We start from the raw sequence: 20,710 nt of genomic DNA on the forward strand, positions 1-20,710 counted from the left end.
TTTATTTACAAGAGATAAAGAAAAATACTTGTAGAAAATAGGAATTTAGTGAAAGGCAATGACTGATGGTGAAAGGTATTTTTTTGAGGTTTTTCTTGAAGTGGATTCACACCAAAAATAAGATAAGCTTGTATTAAATGATTTTTTATAGAATATATAGTAAGAAAGATCATGGGAATGGTGAGTAAATGTACATACCATACTTAGGTAAATAACACACACCTAAATATAAATATTTAAGAAAATACCAAAATAAGTATAATAAAAGATCCCTATATTTAAGCCCTATATACAATGAAATACTTATACACAAAAGGGCCATAATATACTTTGGCTTTTATTTTTTTGGCTCAACTAGCCTAGTGACAAGCTAAGTGAAGGTTTTCAAGGAGATATGGAGAAAGTTCCCTAACTCACACACTCCTATGTACAATGAAAAGGTAGGGGTAGCCACAGTGTTTAGGTGATTTTGGTAGGATGAGGTAGCTCACTATGGCAATTACGGAGAGTCGAAAAACGGCTATCAATAGTAACCTCTTCCGTTATTGAGAAAGGGGTACAAACTCCTCCACCCCGAGGAACTCCTCCTTTGTGATCTCTTTTCTATTGTCTTCCTCCATTGGCAATTTCTCACACTCAAACTGTGGACTTGCTAGCTTCGGAGTCCTGAGATCTTTGGGATTGGCATCCATAGTAGCACCTAAAAGATATTGTCATACAAAAAGGCATATGTTCATGATACGATTGAAGATCAAGGAGTAAATTTAAAAAATTCAATAATTCAAACCCGAGTAGAGCATCAAAGTAACCATTTTACCTTATTGTTTGATTCTAGGAGCACACATTCTTTTATCTCTCCTAAATACATTAGATACCTCATTCTGCCTGAACACCCTGATTCCGATCTCATAGTGGAGTTAGATATGGATAGGAAGGCTAAGTCTTCTACTTCAATGGGTTTGAATTTTGTTTTGGATGGTTGCAACACTTCATCTCACTTTAGAGTCTTACCCATAGGTGTCTATGATATAACTCTAGGAATGAATTGGCTTAAGGCCAAAAATGCTTCATTGACCTTTGTAAATGAGCGTAACTCTAGGGTTACCGTTGAGAAGTAAGGACAACCTTAACTTCAACTTTACCAAACTAATGAATGCTACAAAGAGAATGAAATGGTTTATGCAGTAAATCTTAACCCTACAAAGAAAAAGCCGAAAACACTTGAATCCGAATGTCTAATGAAATTTAATGATGTATTTCTTGAAGGACTTTCACAGTTACCACCCAAGCATGAAGTTGATCATGAAATAGAGCTTATTCTAGGAGCTCAGTTAGTTGCTCGTAGACCATACAAGATATCAATATTTGAGTCAGCCGAACTCAAAGAACAACTTACTCAACTTCTTGAACAAGGATTCAACCCGTATACAAATATAAGGGTCAAGAAAACGTCATGAAATCATAAAACCCTATGGAAGTACAAAAGTAATTCAATAAGACCACTTAATCATTCAAAAATATAGGAAAATGGAGGAAGCTATGGTTCATTTTTGTAAACATATGCTTTTCGGGTGCTTTTACACTATTTTAAGCTTTTCATGGTTTTTAGTGCTTTTTAGTGAAAAGCGAGCTCGCTTTTCTTTTTCCGATGGACAAGGGAAACCCGTGGTTCAATTTTAGATTTATTTTTTCTTTTTAGGATATTTTTAGCATTTCGTGCTTTTTTGGATGACCTAGATATAAAAATATTATTTTTAGTCACCATCGGATATTAAAACAACCATCCGATGAAGAAACGAGATTAAAGAAAATTTTTACATGAATTATTTTTATCATAAAAAGCGATAGAGCTCAATTTTTCAATGTCAAGAGATGCATCTACGAGTGTATGGCAATACGTACGTAAAATACGGAGTGGTGCAAGCTCTCCATCACCACCTCAGTAAGGTCTTCTCTCTCGTTTGCAAGAAGAAGACGACTCTCTCTCTACTTGCTTACTATCTTCTCTTCTCTTTTCACAGTGTGTGCATTGTGGAAAATTAAGAAGCCTTTCGATATTAGGTAATCACTCCTAAAGTACGGTAAGAAGCTCTAAACTCCATAGCCATCATATCTTTTTCTCTCTGGTCATATCTCTTAAACTACTATGAACCAGGTCAACCCTTTAAGCCAGCAATAAAACACATCATTCTAAACATTTTCTCTCTTGAGTAACACGTGAAAGTTTTGCACGAGCAAAGAGTTATGGACAAAAAACAGCTTGCTACCCACTACAATCAAAATTTTCACCCTCAGACTCCTTGGAGAACCACCATATATATTCATTAGATGAACGAACCCACTTAGCAAAACCAAAACCTTGATTAAATTGTTGGTAAATGTATTTAAGTCGCTGATATCACTTCATAAATGTGTGTTATTAACCCTTCCTTGTATGGGATCACCTACACGTGTAGGGGTGCATATGTTTCATGGTCTGTTTTGGTGAGTTGATTTCAAGTGTCTGATGTCCATAAACTTATATAGGGATATATGGTTAGTCAAGCTGAACCGTACGGGCAAATATGAATAAGGTGGCTTTCTTTTTATGTTACGGATGTTTGCATAAGCTTCATATGGGCAAAGTGATGTGATAACGTATTAGTATAATCTTATGGGACTGAGATTGATGTGTTGATTTGAAGTCAAATACTTTCATATGTGTGTTATGCATCCACCCAAAAATGGTGAAAAGTTGTTTTTTGTATATATGTGATGTTATTGTATATGGTTGATCAAGGTAATGGGGTTGTTGCATCATGGTAAGATTGATGGAATGATGACAAATGATGTATGGAACCTCCTGGATGGATGTGGACACCTGATGTGCATGCATATATTGCTTTCCACCCTTATAAGCCAAACTAGCCATAGTGCATCACTCATGCATGGTTAGACATTGTTAAAATGGGACTTTGAAGGCATGTTTAGTCGCTATTCAAACTTCTTTTATACATAAAAATTTCATGTCTTAAGGGTCGTGTGTGTGGACTCAGTTTGGTTGCAGTAGATATGTCGAACTCAAAGTGTGGGAGTTGGTTCAGTAAGGAATATGGTTTATGGTCAAGGGCTTAGATCCCTTATGGATCATGGTTGTGATTTTGATTGTGGAAGTCAGTGTGGCTCTTGGAGTTTTTTTTGGGATATGGTTGTGCTACCAAAATTTTTGCAGCCATGTTATCTATGGTTTTGCAGGATTGGATGTACATCACCCTGAGTTGGGTGGAGTGCTCACCCATGTGATGAGATTGGATTATGGTTTATGGTTTTTGAATTGGATCATGAAGTGGTTTTGATGGTTTATGGTGGATTATGGTTTTTGAATTGGATCATGAAGTGGTTTTGATGGTTTATTGTGGACGTGTAAGGATAGAGATCCTATACATTCTGACTACTTAGATAAGATTGCTTGTGCATATGGAAGATACTATTGTGATTGGACACATGTGTTATGTTCCTCATAGAAGCGTCGCTACAAGACTAGGATCACCTACATCGCTTAGCATTGGACAAAAGGGTCCATTACCTCGGACTGTGCTAGATTGGGGGTGTTGTCTAGGTCTTTTTTTATATATATAGTTTGTTCTATGAAGGCTAATGCGTCGAGGATCTTGCCTTGACTTTACCTAAACACCCGATGTTGGGCATCAAAGAGGCATGTCACCTAATTGGTATGGTTGATGTTGATACCCTATCACCTACTAGTATTTGGGATCCTTTGAGAGCTCAAGTTCATGGAGGAAGGCAAAGTGGCCTTAGCCTATGTCTAGCTCAGATAGGTTGGAGATATTTTGGTCGCTCCCTGCGAAGTAAAATTCTCTTTGTCCGTAGTAGAGAAAAAGCGGATGGATGCACCAGTTGATCCCTACATAGGGTTCAGTGCTCTATTAGTCTTTTTATTTTCATGTTATGGTATACCCAGATTTTGTTATTGCATTAATTCATGGCTACTATTTCATTTAGATGAGATATATAAAGATTTTGTTTTTTCATGCTCCTATGTATTTGTGCACTCTATTTAACCCTCCACTCTCTCTCTCTCTCTCTCTCTCTCTCTATATATATATATATATATATATATATATATATATATATATATATATATATATTCTCGCAATGCGGTATACACATATATTCACCCTCCACCTTGTTATTCTCTTGAATATACATACTCTCATTCATATCACCCATTCAAAGGTAGCACTAATCGCTAGGTGCCTCTAGATGCAGTCTGGCTCATGGCTTAAACTCCATGCTAGGTTGGGCGGTGAGAACATCTCCCCAATGCAAACGCTTTCGCAACTCTAATGTATATTGAATTTGTATAAAAGTGTAAATTTTATATTTTTTGCATAGACCCATGGGAAGGGATATCTCTCAATAGCAACATGGTCTGATATTAAAGACAATGAGCTACCAATCATTTTGTAGAGAGAGAGAGAGAGAGAGAGAGTAACTCAATACAATGTGTGTGAGAGAGCCCTTTATTCTTCTATCTAGTAAAGAATATCTACCAAAAACCTTAAACTTCAAGCTTTTCATAAGCTAAAATCTCATCTTCAACCTCAAAATTAATGCGCCCAGAGTGATATTTGAAGGCTTGACTGATGCCAAGGCATAACCTGATGGCCTTGTTGTGTTTCTATAATCGCGTGTGTTGCTTTGGCAACACCAATTGGGATCGTCACTTTTGATTGTGTATTGTGGGGACCTTTCTTCCTAATAGGTACACCTTTCCCCTTAAGCTCCACCATATACTTGTATATTATCATATCTTCAAACTTGTGACCACAGCATAGATGAGATGTGGCTTTTCATGTTTCAAATATTCACAATGTTTAATCAATATAAAAATAGAGTAAGAAATTCATAACCATCCAAATAATAATCAAAATTTGCCAAGTGAAAATGTGATAACATAATTTGGACTTCCGCATGTAAGTGTAAACATACATATTTTCCTTATTTTTAAATCGATTATTTAGTAGATTATAACTTTGAGTTTTTGTGTCTATGATGCATCTTCATTGTTTGTTGGTAAATGTGGGGAAGGTTCTTTTTGAGATAGATCCCATTAGATGGTTTCCTAATTTAGATTCTGAAGGGAATTAAAACAAAGTGGTGCATGGAATCGATGATCCAAGTTGATATTGAACGCGGTCTTGGCATACACGTGCTGCACAACCATTATTTGGGTTGGTTAATAGACTCCAAGCCATTTCAATTTGTGATTGTTTGATCCTTTTGCAAAGTGTAATCTGCAACCTTTTTTAGGCAAAACTCTTGCTCTTGAGGTTCATTTTCCTTTTGTTTATTCATTCTCGCTCAATAAAATTGCCATAGCTATTTGTCTAATATTCACCAAGGTCGCCATATCTGGTGACCCATTTTGGAATCATGTCTACTAATACAAGGTAGGCATCTAGTAACAAATCAACATCTACCCTTGATTATTGACAAATGGTATGCATGTTGTGGATGGGTTGGGCCCTTTTTGAGTGGAACCATAACATCAAATTCTTAAGATAGAGAGCTTTGACAACTTGTCCTATTTGCATATTTTGTTAACCACATACAGCAAGGCTTCATTATCCACAAAGAAATTAAGTGTGTTACGCTAGAAAAGAATGCCAAACCTTCTTCACGACATATACCATGTCCAATCCATCTCTCTTAGTTAGACAAACTTTACACTCTTCAATTTTGAAGTAGTAGGGTAAAGGGGCTCGTAATGGGATGGCCACCTTTTCTGAGACGAACACCTCCCTATTATTTATATTCTGTATGTGCCACTTCTAGTACAACAAAACTCCCATGGCGAGACGGTTACCAGTAATCCTATTGGCTCGCTCATAGTTCAATCCTATGTGGCATCAATTTCCTTATATACCCGCCTTGGTTGTATTGCTTTTGGAGCCCGATTTTTTTACACGTGAAAATTTTCGCGCCTACCCCGCCGACTATCAAAGTCTCCATGGGAGCTTGAAATTCTGCAGCACCTAGGCCTTCGTCCCAACTGCCCTCTGTGTTAAACAAAACTCCAAATGATGCAATAAACAAAAAAAAAATGCGCCCGAGCACCGCTTAAAGGTTCTTAAACTGGGGGTTTTACCCTATATGTGCCTTAAAAATGGATGTTTCTCTTTTCACCCTTTCTAAGATGAGGTAGCAAATTTTGAGCACATGCTTGAAATAATTTATTTAAATTTGGTGATTCTAAGATAGGTGCAGTGATACGTGTGTTTTTTGGTTTCTAATAAGGTTCCTCACATTCATCTATCCATAGAAAATTGGTAATCAACCCATAAAAGGATTTGGCAACTATTCCACATATAGATGAATCTGTAGCATTATCAAAAATGTTTGTGTGGTAGATCTACCATAACCTTAGTTTTCCCATATCCACAAAAATCTCATCTTTTGACTCTATGCAAGAATGTTACCTTGATGAACCATAAAGTGCACTTTGGCAAGGTACTTGTGTAAGCTCTATCTTATCAAAGACCCTTTTGAAGTGATCTTTGTGGTCTATTCCTTGAGAATAATGAACACATTATTATACATGAATATCCAAGGATGCTTTTTGAAAGCATGCCTCCATAATCCCTCTTGAATTGATGATGCAACCACTCCAAGAAAAAAAACCGCTCTAAGTCAAAAATATAGTTTTTTGTTGATCTTTTGACTTTTTTGAAAAAAAAACCCATTTTAGAAGGGCAATTGAAAAATTGTGAATATTCTTTCAGCTGGTAAAAAGTTCAAAGTTTCTATAGAAAGAATCATTTGTCTTATTAATGAAGGGTCAATTGTGATTCCAATTTTCAAGGTCTAGAAACTCGGGATGAACTCTAAGCTTTCTTAGAGTTTTGAAACTTAGCTCGAGTAGGTGTGCTCAAATCTTAAAATTTTAGTTTTGAAATCCTATTTTGGATCATTTTGATCAAAGTTTTCCACGATAGAGACTCGAGATTCATGACCTGCCATTTTTGAAGCAAGAAGTATTGCATGGACTCAAAATTGGCGATAGAAAATCGTGAGGCATTGGCCATTGGGGTTGAGCTCATAATGCCTTGTGTTAAGTTTAAAATGGAGGCTATGAGTGTAGGTCATCCACGCACATAAGTGGCAAAGCAAAATGAGGACAAGATGGGATCAATGATAATGCAAAAATGAGAGAAAGTATACACACATTAAAGTGTAAATTTCCCTTTGATTCCTTTTCAAGTGCTCATGAAATTGGCCATAATTTCATAGCTTTATTTAAGTAAAACTAGAGGTCTCATGTTGGGATCTACAAAACACATTTGTAAAGAATATCCTCATTTGGTACATGCTCTAGTGATATATACTTGCCTGCACATTTCATGCAGACACTCAAACAGGCCGGCCTTCCTACGCCATTCACTCTCATCAAATTCCTAGTTTTATACTTGGGCTTACCTAGTTTATTGGGTCCATTTCTTACTACATGGATAAAGGTTTGTACACACTTGTTGCAGCTTGGTGATTCATTTAGAGCTTGATTAGGCTAAAATGTCCCCATATCCACATATCGAATCAACTCTTTATGCAAACATAAGCTTTCTTCGCAATTCATGAAAAAGAAAAAAATCATTACGTGCAACAATTACACATTCACAAAAGAAGATGGCAATTAATCAAGGTAGATTTTCTTCTACTAGCACATAAAACTGTTGAATTAGATCAAGAAAAAGGTACAAAAGTGGCTCATTGGGAAAGGTTGAGCAAGCCCAGACAAGAACCTATTAGTAAAAACCAAACACTAAAAGCCAAGAGGAAGTATGATACATACAATAACGTACATACATCTATTGGCACAATCTTAGAAGCTAATAACATGCAAGCTTATCTATGCAAAGGAGTGTTATGAAAAGGAGCATGCCCAAAAATGCATGTCTAGATGCAAATGAGCGCTTGAAAAGATGCACGCCCACATGTATGTGCCGTGCGGGTATTGTTTACTTTTTTATGATGACCAAGCAAGCCCTATCACTCTACCTAAGGAAACGTTTCCACAAACAACTGTCGTGCTGACTCTTAAAGCTACATAAAATGCAATGTTAACCAAGGTAAGAGCTAGATAATATCAATGATTAATAGATGAACAATGCCTTCTAATTTCTCCTTTACCACCAGTTAAAACCCCAATCCTCCCCATGTTGAGCATTGACCTAACAAAGTTGGTGAAAAATGATTGCTCGTCTTTGGCATATTCTACGACAATGCTTGAAGTCCTACTATCAGCTACTAAGGATGAATCTGATGTAAACAAGCCTCTGTTTTGAAGAAGGTCTTGATAATATTTATTATCAAACAACGCTGGTGTCGAGGGATCTAGGGGTACTCTTGAACGCTCAACGATAGGTAATGGGCAAGTCTTTTTTAGTACTTGAGCATAGGATATGTTCATTGTTGGATCAATTCCGCTAGGGCTCTTGAAACCATAAATTCTCCTTGCGGCTTGGAAACAGTGTGCATTTCCTATAGAATGAGCACCTACATTGTGAACAAGCATAAGAAATGTTAGAGAATTTAAGACGGCTTGCCCAAAAATAATTATTTGTATTTTTGAGGGTGTGTGTGTGTGTGTGTGTGTGTGCGCGCGCACGGGCACGCACGAGAGAGAGAGAGAGAGAGAGAGAGAGAGAGAGAGAGAGAGGTTTAATTTCAAGATTGAGCATTAAAGAGCAAACAATTATTAGAAGGTATCCACTTAAACCCATCATTGCCTTATCTACAGTCAAAAAACAAACCCACCCAACACTAAGGCCTTTACCACTGGCAGGAGAGACAAAAGAGAGCCCTCATGAGGAAGAGACAATCATAGTCTTCAAAGTTTGACTAAACCTTATACAACCTTATAAAATCTGAATGAACTTTATGATGACATGGACAAATGGTGTTGAGCATGATTGTGGGTTTTAGTGTCTAGTGATCTTCTAAGGTATGTTTGTTCTGACAAGTGCAATCGAGGACGACTACTCTTCTTTTACAAAGGGTGTATGCCACCAATTGAGGACGTGCACAAATGATGAAGGCATGACCAAAGAAAGGCGACTTGATTAAATGCTTTGATTTGTACAATTTAGTCCAAGGAGAGAGTATAATGTGATTATTGATCACGTAATGAAGAGCACCAAACTCCTATATCGGCCATTTGACGGGATGCATTGTTGCCTTGCACACATTTGTAGCAATTGTCACTCACTCCTCAAACCATCATGATTTTGTTGTCAATATACTTCAAAGGTGTGTTGTACTTCAAAGCATTCAATGGTTTACTAAGTGCAATCCTTGGTCAATAATGATTCATAGAGGTTTGAAAACTAGTATTCATGTAGATTTTCTATGAAATAATGTCCTCAGCCACTAGTAATTCATTGAGCTTTTCAGAAAACTATTACTCTGTAATATCTTATTCGCACAAGAAAATATTTGCAACAAGAGGCCAAGAAGAGTCTCTTTACACCCCCAATTCATTAGGAGGATAGAGGTTCTTTGAAAACAACAACTATCTCTTCTTTGCAAACTAAACAAGATTTGCAACGAGAGGCCAAGAAGAGTCTCCTTACGCCCTACATCGTCAGGAGCACAGAATCAATAGGCAAGCACAGTCAGGAGGTGGTGTTGAGAATGTCGCAGAGGTACGTAGTTGTCTAACAGTACCCGTCCATGTTTGGAGTCGAGTTTACTTTTAGGGAGTTGTATCAATCTCCAATCTCTCACCCTACCCTTGAAACCTGCCTGATTGCACATTTACAGCCTCGTGAGGGTGATTGTGTAGATCTCTGCTCACACGACTCGAGAGTCCAAGATCCTGAGGACTTGAAGAAGGGCCTTGTAGTCCTGTTGTCTAGTCATATTGTGGTTTGCCTAGTTACATTGTGGTTTTCAGTTGTACTTGCACCACTGCACTCTCCATTGCACCTCATGTAAGGTGCAACAGAAGTGAATGTTGAACTTTGCTCAAGATGAGTGCTCCGAACTGTCCTCAAGGTTCCTTTTACTTACGGAAGGGAGAGCCTTCCGTTCCTTTAGTGAGAGAGTGCAAATGATCACAAACAAAGTGGCAAACATTGTGAATGAAGGTCCGGAGGCTGAGAGATTGACAGTGAAGAATACGACACCAGAATGTTGTCAAACCCTCCTCCGAAGGCCCCACTCTCTATGGCGAGAGCGGTCTACTATTGATTGCACAAATCTCTACAATGCAATGGACTTGCCGACGATGTCAACGACGATGAGGACGACGACGAGACGGACTGAAATCTGAAAACGCTGAGGGCTGAAATCTGCAAATCTTGTATCTGCTGAATTCTAACTCTATGTCGATGACGACAGCGATGACGCGCTGAAAACGCAGATGCTGAAATTTGCGTTTTCCGGGCTGAATCGCAAGCCTTGGCTGCGGGAAGGTGAGATCTACGAGATTCAGGACTTGTTCTGTGGTGTCTATACACTGAAAACTGAAAACGATGATGCAAAGGCTGAATCTGTCGTGGGGAATCTGCAAAACGCTAGGTGTTCTGCTGATCCAAAAACGCTAGAGCCGATCTGGTGTCTTGCTGCAAAAACGCTAGGGAATCTGCTGAGTCCTGCTATCGCCAGGCTGATCTGCAAATGCAAAACGTTGGGGCTGATCTGCAATGCTAAAAAATGCTGGTTCTTGATGGCTTGAAAATGCAAGGTCCTCTTGCCGTCTTGCTGAGAAGGTGCACTAGGTGCACTTCATATTGTGGTTTGCTGCCTCTTCTACGCGCTAGGTTTCCTTATATACTTGCTTGTCAAAATTGCCCTACCTAGTTTCCCAACAAAGTCACTTAAAAATAATGAGTGAAAAATGGCTAAAATAGAGAAAATAGGTTTTCAGCACTGTAAAATGCTCCTAATGGATTCTGATGGTAATGCTGATGATCATGCTGTGTGCAACCAGAGCTAAGTGCCTAGACATGCACAGCTTGCGAACAGACTCACAAAAGTGTCAGAACACTTCCTAAACACTGGTCATGAAGTAGATTGTCCACGTACACATAGGGTTAGATGTGCACATGACACCTCAGCCTCTACATCCCCATTGTACCTTGTTGGTAGTCGTGGACCGAGCAGAGTTTGCCGCAGCCAGACTAGTCTTTGTATGGTCTTTTTGGTTATGTACGAGGTGCTGCCTTGGAGGTCTTGTGGCTATTGTCAGTTTTTGCTCATTGTTCAGTTCAGTTCTATTTTCATGTCTTTGCACTGTTGTCTGTAGATTTGAGCTAGCTTGTGAGTCCGCATGCATACTGCATCCAGAGCACCCCACCACTAGAGAGCACCGTGTGCACCATTTTCGTCTACATTAAAACCCTTATATATCCGTCTTTGTATAAATCATTGTACAAGGCACACCTGAGCTATCAACGGTATAAGTTGGAAGTCTAACCAACAAGTACACATGTTTGGGTTCACGTACCTGCTAGCCAACCGCTGTGCGTGATGTGCGCAAGCATGTGCATGTCTCACCTTACATGTCTTTGAAGGTACATTTGATGCAAATCCAGTTGTAGCCTATAGGACACTTGGAACAATTTAATCAATTTCAAGGTGTACTAACCCAGATAACTCTTCCCAAAGAAGTTAGTATCATTTCACTGAAGTTAGTGGTAGGAGGAGAAGTAGAAGGGCCTCGAGTAGCCAAGGCCCTCCGCACCTGCCAACCCTAGCACTTTCCAACAGTCTCCATCCACAGTACCTCTAGTGTTTTTAGTTACCCTCAGCCTGGAAAACTCTCTTCGAGGCTTCTCCCCCCCCTTAGACAAGGTTATGCATCCTTGATAGCCAGCAAGCAAACCTTTTTGTCCTCATTTGGTATCAACGAACTATTTAACTTGCAATTTTGCTGCTATAGAGCAGCCTTGAGATACAAAGCCAATCAGCCCTCTTTAGCCACCAGGAAGGGCCTGTACAAAGATGCCAATTCAGATCAATCCTACAGATCTCAGTTTTCAGCCAACATGCCATTACATATAGATTCCCTAAAGCAGAAGACAGCCCCAATGGACGCCTAACCCAATGATTTGGAGCAAGGCTTATAGAACAATTGGAGTCTTAGAGAGACGAAAGCAGTGCCTTGCGGCCCGAGGGAGAGGGGGGAAGATTTTGAGGGAGAGGGAGAGGGAGAGGGAGAGTTTGAGAGCTTGAGAGTGATGGAGCTTGAGGCTTGAACTTTGAAGCCTTAAGGGAAAGGGAGAGAGAGCCTTGAGGGAGAGGGTGAGGTAGAGAGCTTGAGAGAGAGGGTTTAAAGACCTTCTTTATATAGGAGAGGATGTAAATAACACCCCCCAAAAAGTTCAAAAGATCGGTCCCAAACAGCCATATTTCCAAACTTTGACGTTCCGGATTTGCCATTTCGCGTTCCGCTTGTCGTTCAAGCTGCCGTTCCGGTTATGCCCGGAAGGGAACTGCATTTCGTTCCCGTTTCCGTTACGAGGCACTAGGCTTGGGAACGCGTTCCGGGAACGGGAGGACCCCGTTCCGCCCGTTCCCTGTTACTCTGTGATAAATGCTTAAATAATTATAAATTCTCACTGGTCCTTTCTAGGGCTCAACCAATAGGCTTTAGGCACATTATGGGGGCAACTTAGCTAGGGGCTTGGACATGTGTCCCTTTTGCCTCTTGAGCAAGGGGTGCCCTTTGGGAGGAAGGGGAGTCATTCAACCTCATCCCCTACTTGTGAGGCTCGCCCCCTCCTTTGTAGGCATGTATGTTCACTTCCAAGGCCCCGAGCAACTTGGGCCCCTTCATGCTTAAGCACCTCAAGCACCTTAGCCATCGAGCATGGGGTTAGCAAGTGCATTGCCTCTCTCTCTTTCATGCCCCTAGCCTCAAGGTCTCGCCCCCCTCCTTGTAGGAATTGGATTTGACTTCAAGCACATGCCTACCTTCAAGCATGCACCTTAGTTGTCAAGCATCTCATGCACTTTTAATTATCAAGCACCTCAAGCATAGGCCTAGCTTTAACCTAAGGTCTAAGAACTTTTACACCAACCATTGGAGGTCTTTAATGAAGCTAACCCTAAGGTCTTCCAAGCTCCATTATGCAAGCATTGTTCTTCAATAGGCCAACTCCTTGTGAGCCTTTGCTGAGATGGAACCATCTCCTTTTGGCCTTATGTTGAGCTTGGCCTAAAAACTCATATCTATGTTCTAGCTCTTGTTTCCCTTTTATTTCCCCATATTAAATGATCAATTTAACATGAGAAAATCATTTGGGTAAAGCTAGATATTAGATTTTATAACACTCTCAAACCCTTTCTTCAGGGAAATAAAAGGAACCATCATTCATGCTAAAAGCAATCATTAACACAATGAAAGAAGTAAAGATATGTGAAAGTGTAAAACCTAGATCTTCACCGTTTCAATCCCGTTGCACCTGACAAAAGCATTGATCAACACAAATTCTTGATCAACCAAAAGAAGAGTTCTTTTTGCTAGAAATACACTTCTTGGGACAGATTGTTTCATCCAAGGATGTTAGCATGGATCCAACAAAGTTGAGGCTTTCCCGATTGGCCTACATTATGGAATATGCAAGATGTGCTTACTACAAGAAGTTCATTAGACAATTTATTGCTTCATCATTGCATATCCCGACTCAAAAAGGATTCACTTCGAGACCTCAACAAATTGTGGTATTTAAGCGGTTTAAGAGAACGTTGACTACTAAACCACTTTTGACTCTTCCAAACATGAAAAAATCTTTTGAGCTTTACCGTGATGCTTGTGGAAGCAGTTTGTGTGTTGTCTTAATGCAAGAGGGCCATGTACTAGCTAATGAGTGTCAAATGCTCTCAAAGATTGAGAGGGTTGCACATGTATATGGAAAGAAACTCTTAATTTTTGTTTCGGGAATCGGGGATGGGTACCCTATTTCGTCTCCCCAAAACAAAGCAAAAAAAAGATATAGACAAATTAAATACGAAAGAGAAAGAGACGACAAAGGCTTCGATTGCACCCATACTCCTAGGGCAGACGCTTTTGTCACTAGTTTCCCTTAGACTACATGAGGACTCATCTTGTCAGGTGCGACGAAAGAGAATAAGGATTTGATCGGATCTAGTACTCCTCACACAAACAAGGGAGATGACACAGGGATGTCGGATCCCAACCCTCAAGGGCTCCCTTGCTCTCTTGCCAGAGCAAGTACTTTCTTTATTTCTGCACAAATGTTACTACAATGACTAAGTGCTAAGAATGCTGATGCTGTGGTACTTGATGATGACTATGTCGACGACGACGATGACGACTATGATGATGATGACGATGATGTCGTCGTCAAGTCCGAGATCTACGATGACGATGACAAAGGTGTCGTCGTCAAAATAGGGATTTGCGATGACGATGACGAAGATGTCGTCAAGATAGGGATTGCGATGATGATGACGATGTCGATTGTTGGTTGTATTGGCTGAAAACTGAAATTGCCAAGCTGATCTACTGCTGGTTGGTCAATACGGTGAGGAATTGCAACGGGGAGTTGCGGTCCGGCAAAGCTAAGGGCTGAAAACTGAAATGCTGATGGCTGTGGGCTAAAAACGCTGAACTGTTGATGCTGAAAACGATGGGCTGAACTGCTGAGAAAACATGGGGAGCCTGAGGGTGCTTGTCGGTCTTCGGCGGTGCCTATTCTTTTTGTGTCCCTGCTTCTACTGAGTGGCCAATGCATTTCATTTATAGGAATTATATGCCAGGTAGGGAAAGCTTCCCAACAAACTTACAAAAAGAATTCCAAAAGTCACTTTTAATAAAATGACTTATAAGAGGTGATTCACGGGGTAAAATGTATGCATGATGAAATGACTCTCCTTGTGCAAGAGAGTGTATACAGCTGTGACCGGCCTGCGCATGCACGTCTTGCTAGAGACTCACAAAGTGCCAAGCTCAGTCCTAAGCTAAGACTGACGCTAGACTATGGCATAAGCGTGTCCACGTGGCGCAAGTGAAGTACGCACGTGACACATCTCCCCAAGAAGCCAGGCTTATCTACTCTCTTAGTGCAGAGCCCTTGAGAGACCCACATCGCTAAAAAGTTATCGACGTGACAGCGACCAAGTACATCAGATCAGAGGCCCAGGTACTATGGGACTTGCTTCGGTCTTTCCTTTGGAGTTTCCTCTACCACGTAGCTTATCGCTCACCATGCTAAACTACCCTAGAAACCCAATGGATCTCCCAAAGGAGATGCCATACCCACTTGCAAGGGCGGCGCCTCACATCTTAGCAATTATATATACTGACTTAACACAAGCATCACGATGCAAAGGGCAGCAATGAGGGCAGCGCCGCAGCGTTACACTGCAAGAAGTCGACACAAAGTGCAACTGCGAGCACATCATTTTGTGCTCTCTCCTGAATAACAAGTCTTGAGTTAAACTCTGTTCGTCGGATATATCCATAGTAACTACGGTACGAGACAAAACATTCAATACGTGGTGTACAATACCTGTACTAGACGTATTTTTGAGAATCAAAAATAAAATACGTCAACTTTTTTACATATGATACTTTAACAAGCACAAATGAAGCATGTCATACACCTCCTCAAAGACTCTTCAATGTTTAATCATAGCATACATAAACAAGCACCATGAAGCTCTAAAACACACTTGATCAATTAGCAAAAGACATAAAAATAGAATACATTTTGAACAAAAAAATGCTAGAATAGAAAACGTTATGAGACGTCCTGTATGTTTCAAAACGGGACGTCCCGTATTCTAAATAAAGTACACATATTATAACTGCTATGGATAGATCTTTAAGGTCTCTTGGGATAGTTTCCTACAATTTTAAAATTCTCTTCTTCTTCTTCTTTCTCTCTCTCTCTCTCTCTCTCTCTCTCTCTCTCTCTCTCACACACACACACACACACACAATACACACAATAGGTGTACCTGATAATGTAACCAGGTCACGGATGGAAAGGCCCTTGGATGCAAAGAATTGGATAAGTGAGGGCACATTCAAGAGGCTAGAGGGTAGGTTGGTGCTCGCCTCTGCCGCCGTTGAGTTGCTCCCATCCCTTCTCCCCACCTCCACCTCCCAATCTGGCCCCCCACTCTGCACGTGCACACAACACTTTACTTTAGTAGTTGCACTCACACACACAAACACACACACACACATGCACACTACAACCTTTTTAAGTCGCACAAATAGAAGTGCTCTTAACACACACACACACACACACAGACAAACATATGTATCTACACTCACTTACATGCAAGACTTCTTTTGCACATTCCATGACATATGTAATTTACACGTAAATTGTGCCTCGTTCAATGTTTCTTTTCATCATTCCATGACATGCAATTGACATGCAAACAGACTTTAAGATGCCTCGTTCAGTGTTTCTTTGCATCATTGTGTTGTAACTGATACTAGTAGGTTAAGAGGAGAGAACTTGAACTCTCTAATGATCCACGGAAAAAACCACCATATGTTACATTCAGAACAATCACCTGTACAACAGCTTCTTTAGCCGCAAGGGCGACAATGTCGGCACATGAAACAACACCAGGACACACTGCCTCTAGCTGAACCTTGATTGTGTCAATCAACCCTAGTTCTCTTATTGTTTGATTCGGTCCTGCATCCCTCTCTGCTGAGTTGCTTGGTGTCGACTTGATGAGCACGGACGCATCGCAACCCTTTCAATTAATCAGCATAACATACATGTATAAGGACAATAATCCATGAAATTGATAGCATTGAAAACAGTCAAATACACTTGTGTAATGATTTGAGGATGATGCATTTTCTTTCTAATGCAGGGAAATTTGTTGAGACAACAGTAAAGTCCAAGTTGATGAAATGGGTGCCATCATAATAGAAAGTCCAGACTGTTAGAACAACTTACAAAGACAAAGCAGTCATGGAAGAACATCCGGAGGAGGGGACCGGCGATGGATGGGTCCTCTCGAAGCCGTGCTGCAACTGCATTTGCCACAACTCTTTTCACAGAAGGACATGAGGTCCCATAAAACCCACTACTTAGCAGGCTGCCCTGCCCATGTGCCAACCCCACAAGCAGACTGCAAGTAATCACAGTTTTAATCAAACCGCATTCCATATGTAAGTAATTTGTTCTGGTCCTCACCATCATTAGCGTTCTAAGGGACAAAACCGGCCTTAAGATTAAGCGGCGCCAGGAAAATCAAAAGAAGCGGCAATGCGCTGCTAATTGACTGTGAGTTTGAGACTAAGTATGCTCAGAACGGAGAGGGGAGCTGCACGCCTACAGACAAGCACGGCAAAACATACACACTTACACAAAGGAGTGAAGTAGTACCTGTGATATGAAAGCTTGGAATTTGGAGAAGGTAGGTTGGTTACAGCTCATCATGAATGGGAGTCATACTGTTATACTCATTTCACGGAATAACGCTTTTCTTTGTAACCCTGTTTCCTCCTGCCAAGAGAGGAAAACTTTAAAAACGCGTGTTGCTTGGTAAAATGTCCCCTTTCCTTTCACATGCGTGATGAGTCCTTTGTGTGTTCATGCATCACAAGTCTTTTGAGTGCTTGTGATGTGTTTGTCTAAACTTACACACATGCAAGGAGGTATAAACCCGTATTATGCTTACTACACATACATGTACATACACGTAATACTACACATACATGTACATATTCATTGTTGTGTGTGTGTGTGTGTATCTATATTCTATATCTATTCTGTATATTAAGCAGAGAGACATTCAGGGGGCCACGTGGTGCAATTTGTTTCATCCGACAGTGTGGCCCTGCATCTTCGACAATAGTGAGGACAGTGCGCGTGCAGCTAACAAAGACACACACACACACACACACAGAGAGAGAGAGAGAGGCGGTCGAAGGCCGTCAACCACACTAGTTAAGTTTAATGGGGGAAAGGATTCTGGTTTCCTCTTCGAACACATGGCGATAGTTGCTTACTTCAGTCCTCTCTCAACAGAGTTCCCTGAATTGTTCGCATTGAGAGAGAGAGAGAGAGAGAGAGAGAGAGGAGATTCCGCAAAAGAGAGATTCGCCCGCCGGACGTACTAGAGTGTGTAAAGGGAGGAGGGGACAAGATCAATCTAGTAAACCTTTCATATATTGACCACTAGAGTGTTCACAAGGTGAGATTGAGGGAGCATTGTGCACCATATGGGGCACAAAAGGGGAGTACCTTACGTCAGAGAGGTAAAGTCTAGAATGTTGAGGACATGAAAGGTTATTCAAAATGGGCAAAAGTATATAGAGGTCAATTTGAAAAACTTCTTTGAAGGTGGCAAGGGTATCCATTGATATTATTTGCAGATGTTCTAACAATTTTGGACTTTTTTGGCTTTCTAAAAGACTTTTTTGCTTTATAAAAGAAACCTTAGTGTTGTGTTGGGTTAGGAAAACTTTCATTGTTTTCATAGCAAAGTGCATCCATGATAAAGACTTCCTTTAAATGTTTATTTCATTTTCATCTCATATCCTTATATGCCTTGACTTGTTTTTGCATTCTATTAAATTCTATGGATACACACACGTATATTAATGAGTTTTTTTAAATTTCACATTTCATTTCACAACCTCACATGGATTGACTTTACTTACATTCTATAACTTAATTCTAATCAATATTCAAAAAACTCTCTTTTATTAAGTGGTCGTCGATCGAGTTTTTTTCTCACAAAAAAGCAAACCGAAAATACTAGCATAAATTTAAAATTTTTAGGATTTTTTAACTATTTTTTTACATATTTCAACAGTTTTTCTTTCCGTTACCATGGTTTGCAACCATGTAGTCTTCATTTTCAACCGGTTCAAGGCTAAGCTGAGGCAATCCTTTCTTGAACACTGATTCTACTTAAACTCAACCTAATGATTTTATCATATTTTCACTTGTTTTTTAATGGGAATCAACAAAGATGCTTTTGGATTGTTTGCAAATGAAAGAAAAAGTGAGTGGAAAGAGGGGAGAGGAGGGGAGTGGTAGGTGGCGGACCAACAAAACTCGAGACTAAACACTATGAAGACCATGAGAGACTGCAAAGTGAGGCCATGCTCGAGGCAAGAGGGTGAGGCCACGTGTCCCAAGCACAAGGTTGAGGCCACTCCCAAGGGAGTAGGGTAGGCCATGCACAAGGGAGAAGGGAGACACGACGACTGACAGATGGAGAGAGAAGGGTCTAGGCCTCGATAACCTTTTTCTGTATAGCTTGTTTGCTCAATATGGTTGCAACATGGGAGTTTGGTAGCATGGCTTAGAAAAACATTCTACGGTTCTTCGATGTGCATCCGTCGGAGTTTGAATCCACTACCACAACTTTTGAGAGCTCCAAGTTTTACAATCAAACTAATTAGCTTGGGGGAATCTTGTGAGATTCTACAAAATAGAATGTGCCATATTGTCACACAAATTTGGACCAGGAAAAGATCCCCACCTTTGGAATTCAATGGGGAGGTCAGGTAGATCAATTGAAAAACCTTAGAAAACCTAAGAGATATGGGTATCTTCAAGAGTTTTTGAGGAAATGAAAAATAGAGCAAGGTATGTCACGACTATATTATTCTGCAATTGAGTTTTTACTGTGAATCTATGAGATGCTCTTTTGTGAATCAAAGGAAAATCAAAAGAAAAGGCTGGGGAGAAAGAGGGAGGGGGGTGGTTGCAAGACGACGAGCGATGAACAGCAAGCAGGCAATGGCATGTAGCGAGCGAACTAGGTGAGGGATGATAGGAGCACGGACAATGGATAGGGGTACGTGTCTAGCGGTGGCACGTGGGGAGCTAGGAAGAGGAGAGAGACATGCGTATGATTTTATTAAAACCAAATGGGACACACTCTCAACACCACCAAGGGTTTGCTTGCATGGCTTAGCTTAACATCTCAAGAGTCGTTCCCTTGATCCGCTTGGGTACGATTCCAAGGCTGCAGTTTTAAGTCGTCCAAGTTTTGAAACAAAAACTTCGATACTAAAGCATGGAATGGACGGAATCTAGTGAGATCAAGGAAAAGGAAGTGTATGGAGAGAATAGTAAGAAAATAATTGTGTTGTCTATGGGGAAAAAAAAAGAGGAAGCATATAAAGAAACCACGAGTCATTGTCTCTAAACTTTTCTATTTTTTGGCTCTTTGAAAAAAAGCCATTGGGAGAAGGATGAAAGATCGTTCATCTCCTATTGATAGACATGTCACGTGTGTCTCTCTAATGGAACTTAAAACTTGAAAGTATTCAAGGCTAAAAAGAAATCATGTCCTTTTGAGAGCAACCAATGGGGGTGAAAAAGGCACTTCATCTCCTATTGAACGACCTTTCTTTCTTTTGATAGGAAATGGACGAACTTGCATTCTTTTGAGACTAAAAGGGACTAAACTATAGGGGATGATGGATGAAAGGTCATTCATCTCCTACCTATTGCCTCTAATGGTACTCAAAAGTACTCAAAACTAAAAAGAAATAATGTCCTTCTTAGTGGTGAGATCTTGTCTTTAAAGGCCATTCACTTTTTGGATTTTCTTTTGTTTTGGTTAGTCAAAGACATATATATAAAGTACACTTTCCTTTCCCGCCTCTCCAAATAAGAAATTCAATTTACAATATATGTTTTTGGTGAATTTATAATTTTTGGCTTTTTAAAAGAAGTTTTAT

General features: G+C 40.1%; 1 protein-coding gene across 3 annotated transcripts; it reads right to left on the bottom strand.

The window, feature by feature from the left end:
• Positions 1-7,718: 7,718 nt before the first annotated feature.
• On the bottom strand, positions 7,719-17,538 carry LOC147426986 (peroxidase 5-like). 3 transcript variants are annotated; one of them, XM_086497902.1, is made up of 5 exons: positions 17,391-17,538; positions 16,959-17,133; positions 16,561-16,749; positions 15,991-16,156; positions 7,719-8,556 (listed from the first exon to the last, which is right to left on the bottom strand). In XM_086497902.1, exons 2-5 carry the CDS (start codon positions 16,983-16,985, stop codon positions 8,147-8,149), a joined length of 792 nt encoding a protein of 263 aa, XP_086354028.1. In that variant the 5' UTR covers positions 16,986-17,133; positions 17,391-17,538; the 3' UTR covers positions 7,719-8,146. The 3 variants fall into 3 exon arrangements, with proteins under 3 accessions (XP_086354028.1, XP_086354029.1, XP_086354027.1); XM_086497903.1 differs by lacking the exon at positions 17,391-17,538 and adding an exon at positions 17,199-17,367; XM_086497901.1 differs by lacking the exon at positions 17,391-17,538 and having other exon boundaries at positions 16,959-17,366.
• Positions 17,539-20,710: the final 3,172 nt, after the last annotated feature.

Source organism: Adiantum capillus-veneris, chromosome 24 (genome assembly GCF_014529385.1).
Source record: "Adiantum capillus-veneris isolate H3 chromosome 24, ASM1452938v2, whole genome shotgun sequence".
NCBI classification, from domain to species: domain Eukaryota; kingdom Viridiplantae; phylum Streptophyta; class Polypodiopsida; order Polypodiales; family Pteridaceae; genus Adiantum; species Adiantum capillus-veneris.

Coding starts and splice junctions, on each gene's coding strand:
- LOC147426986 (XM_086497901.1), bottom strand. CDS start 17,204: ATGATGGTGAGGACCAGAACAAATTACTTACATATGGAATGCGGTTTG. Junction 16,750..16,958: donor TCCATGACTGCTTTGTCTTT/GTAAGTTGTTCT, acceptor ATTAATTGAAAG/GGTTGCGATGCGTCCGTGCT. Junction 8,557..15,990: donor TGACCTGGTTACATTATCAG/GTACACCTATTG, acceptor TTCACAATGTAG/GTGCTCATTCTATAGGAAAT.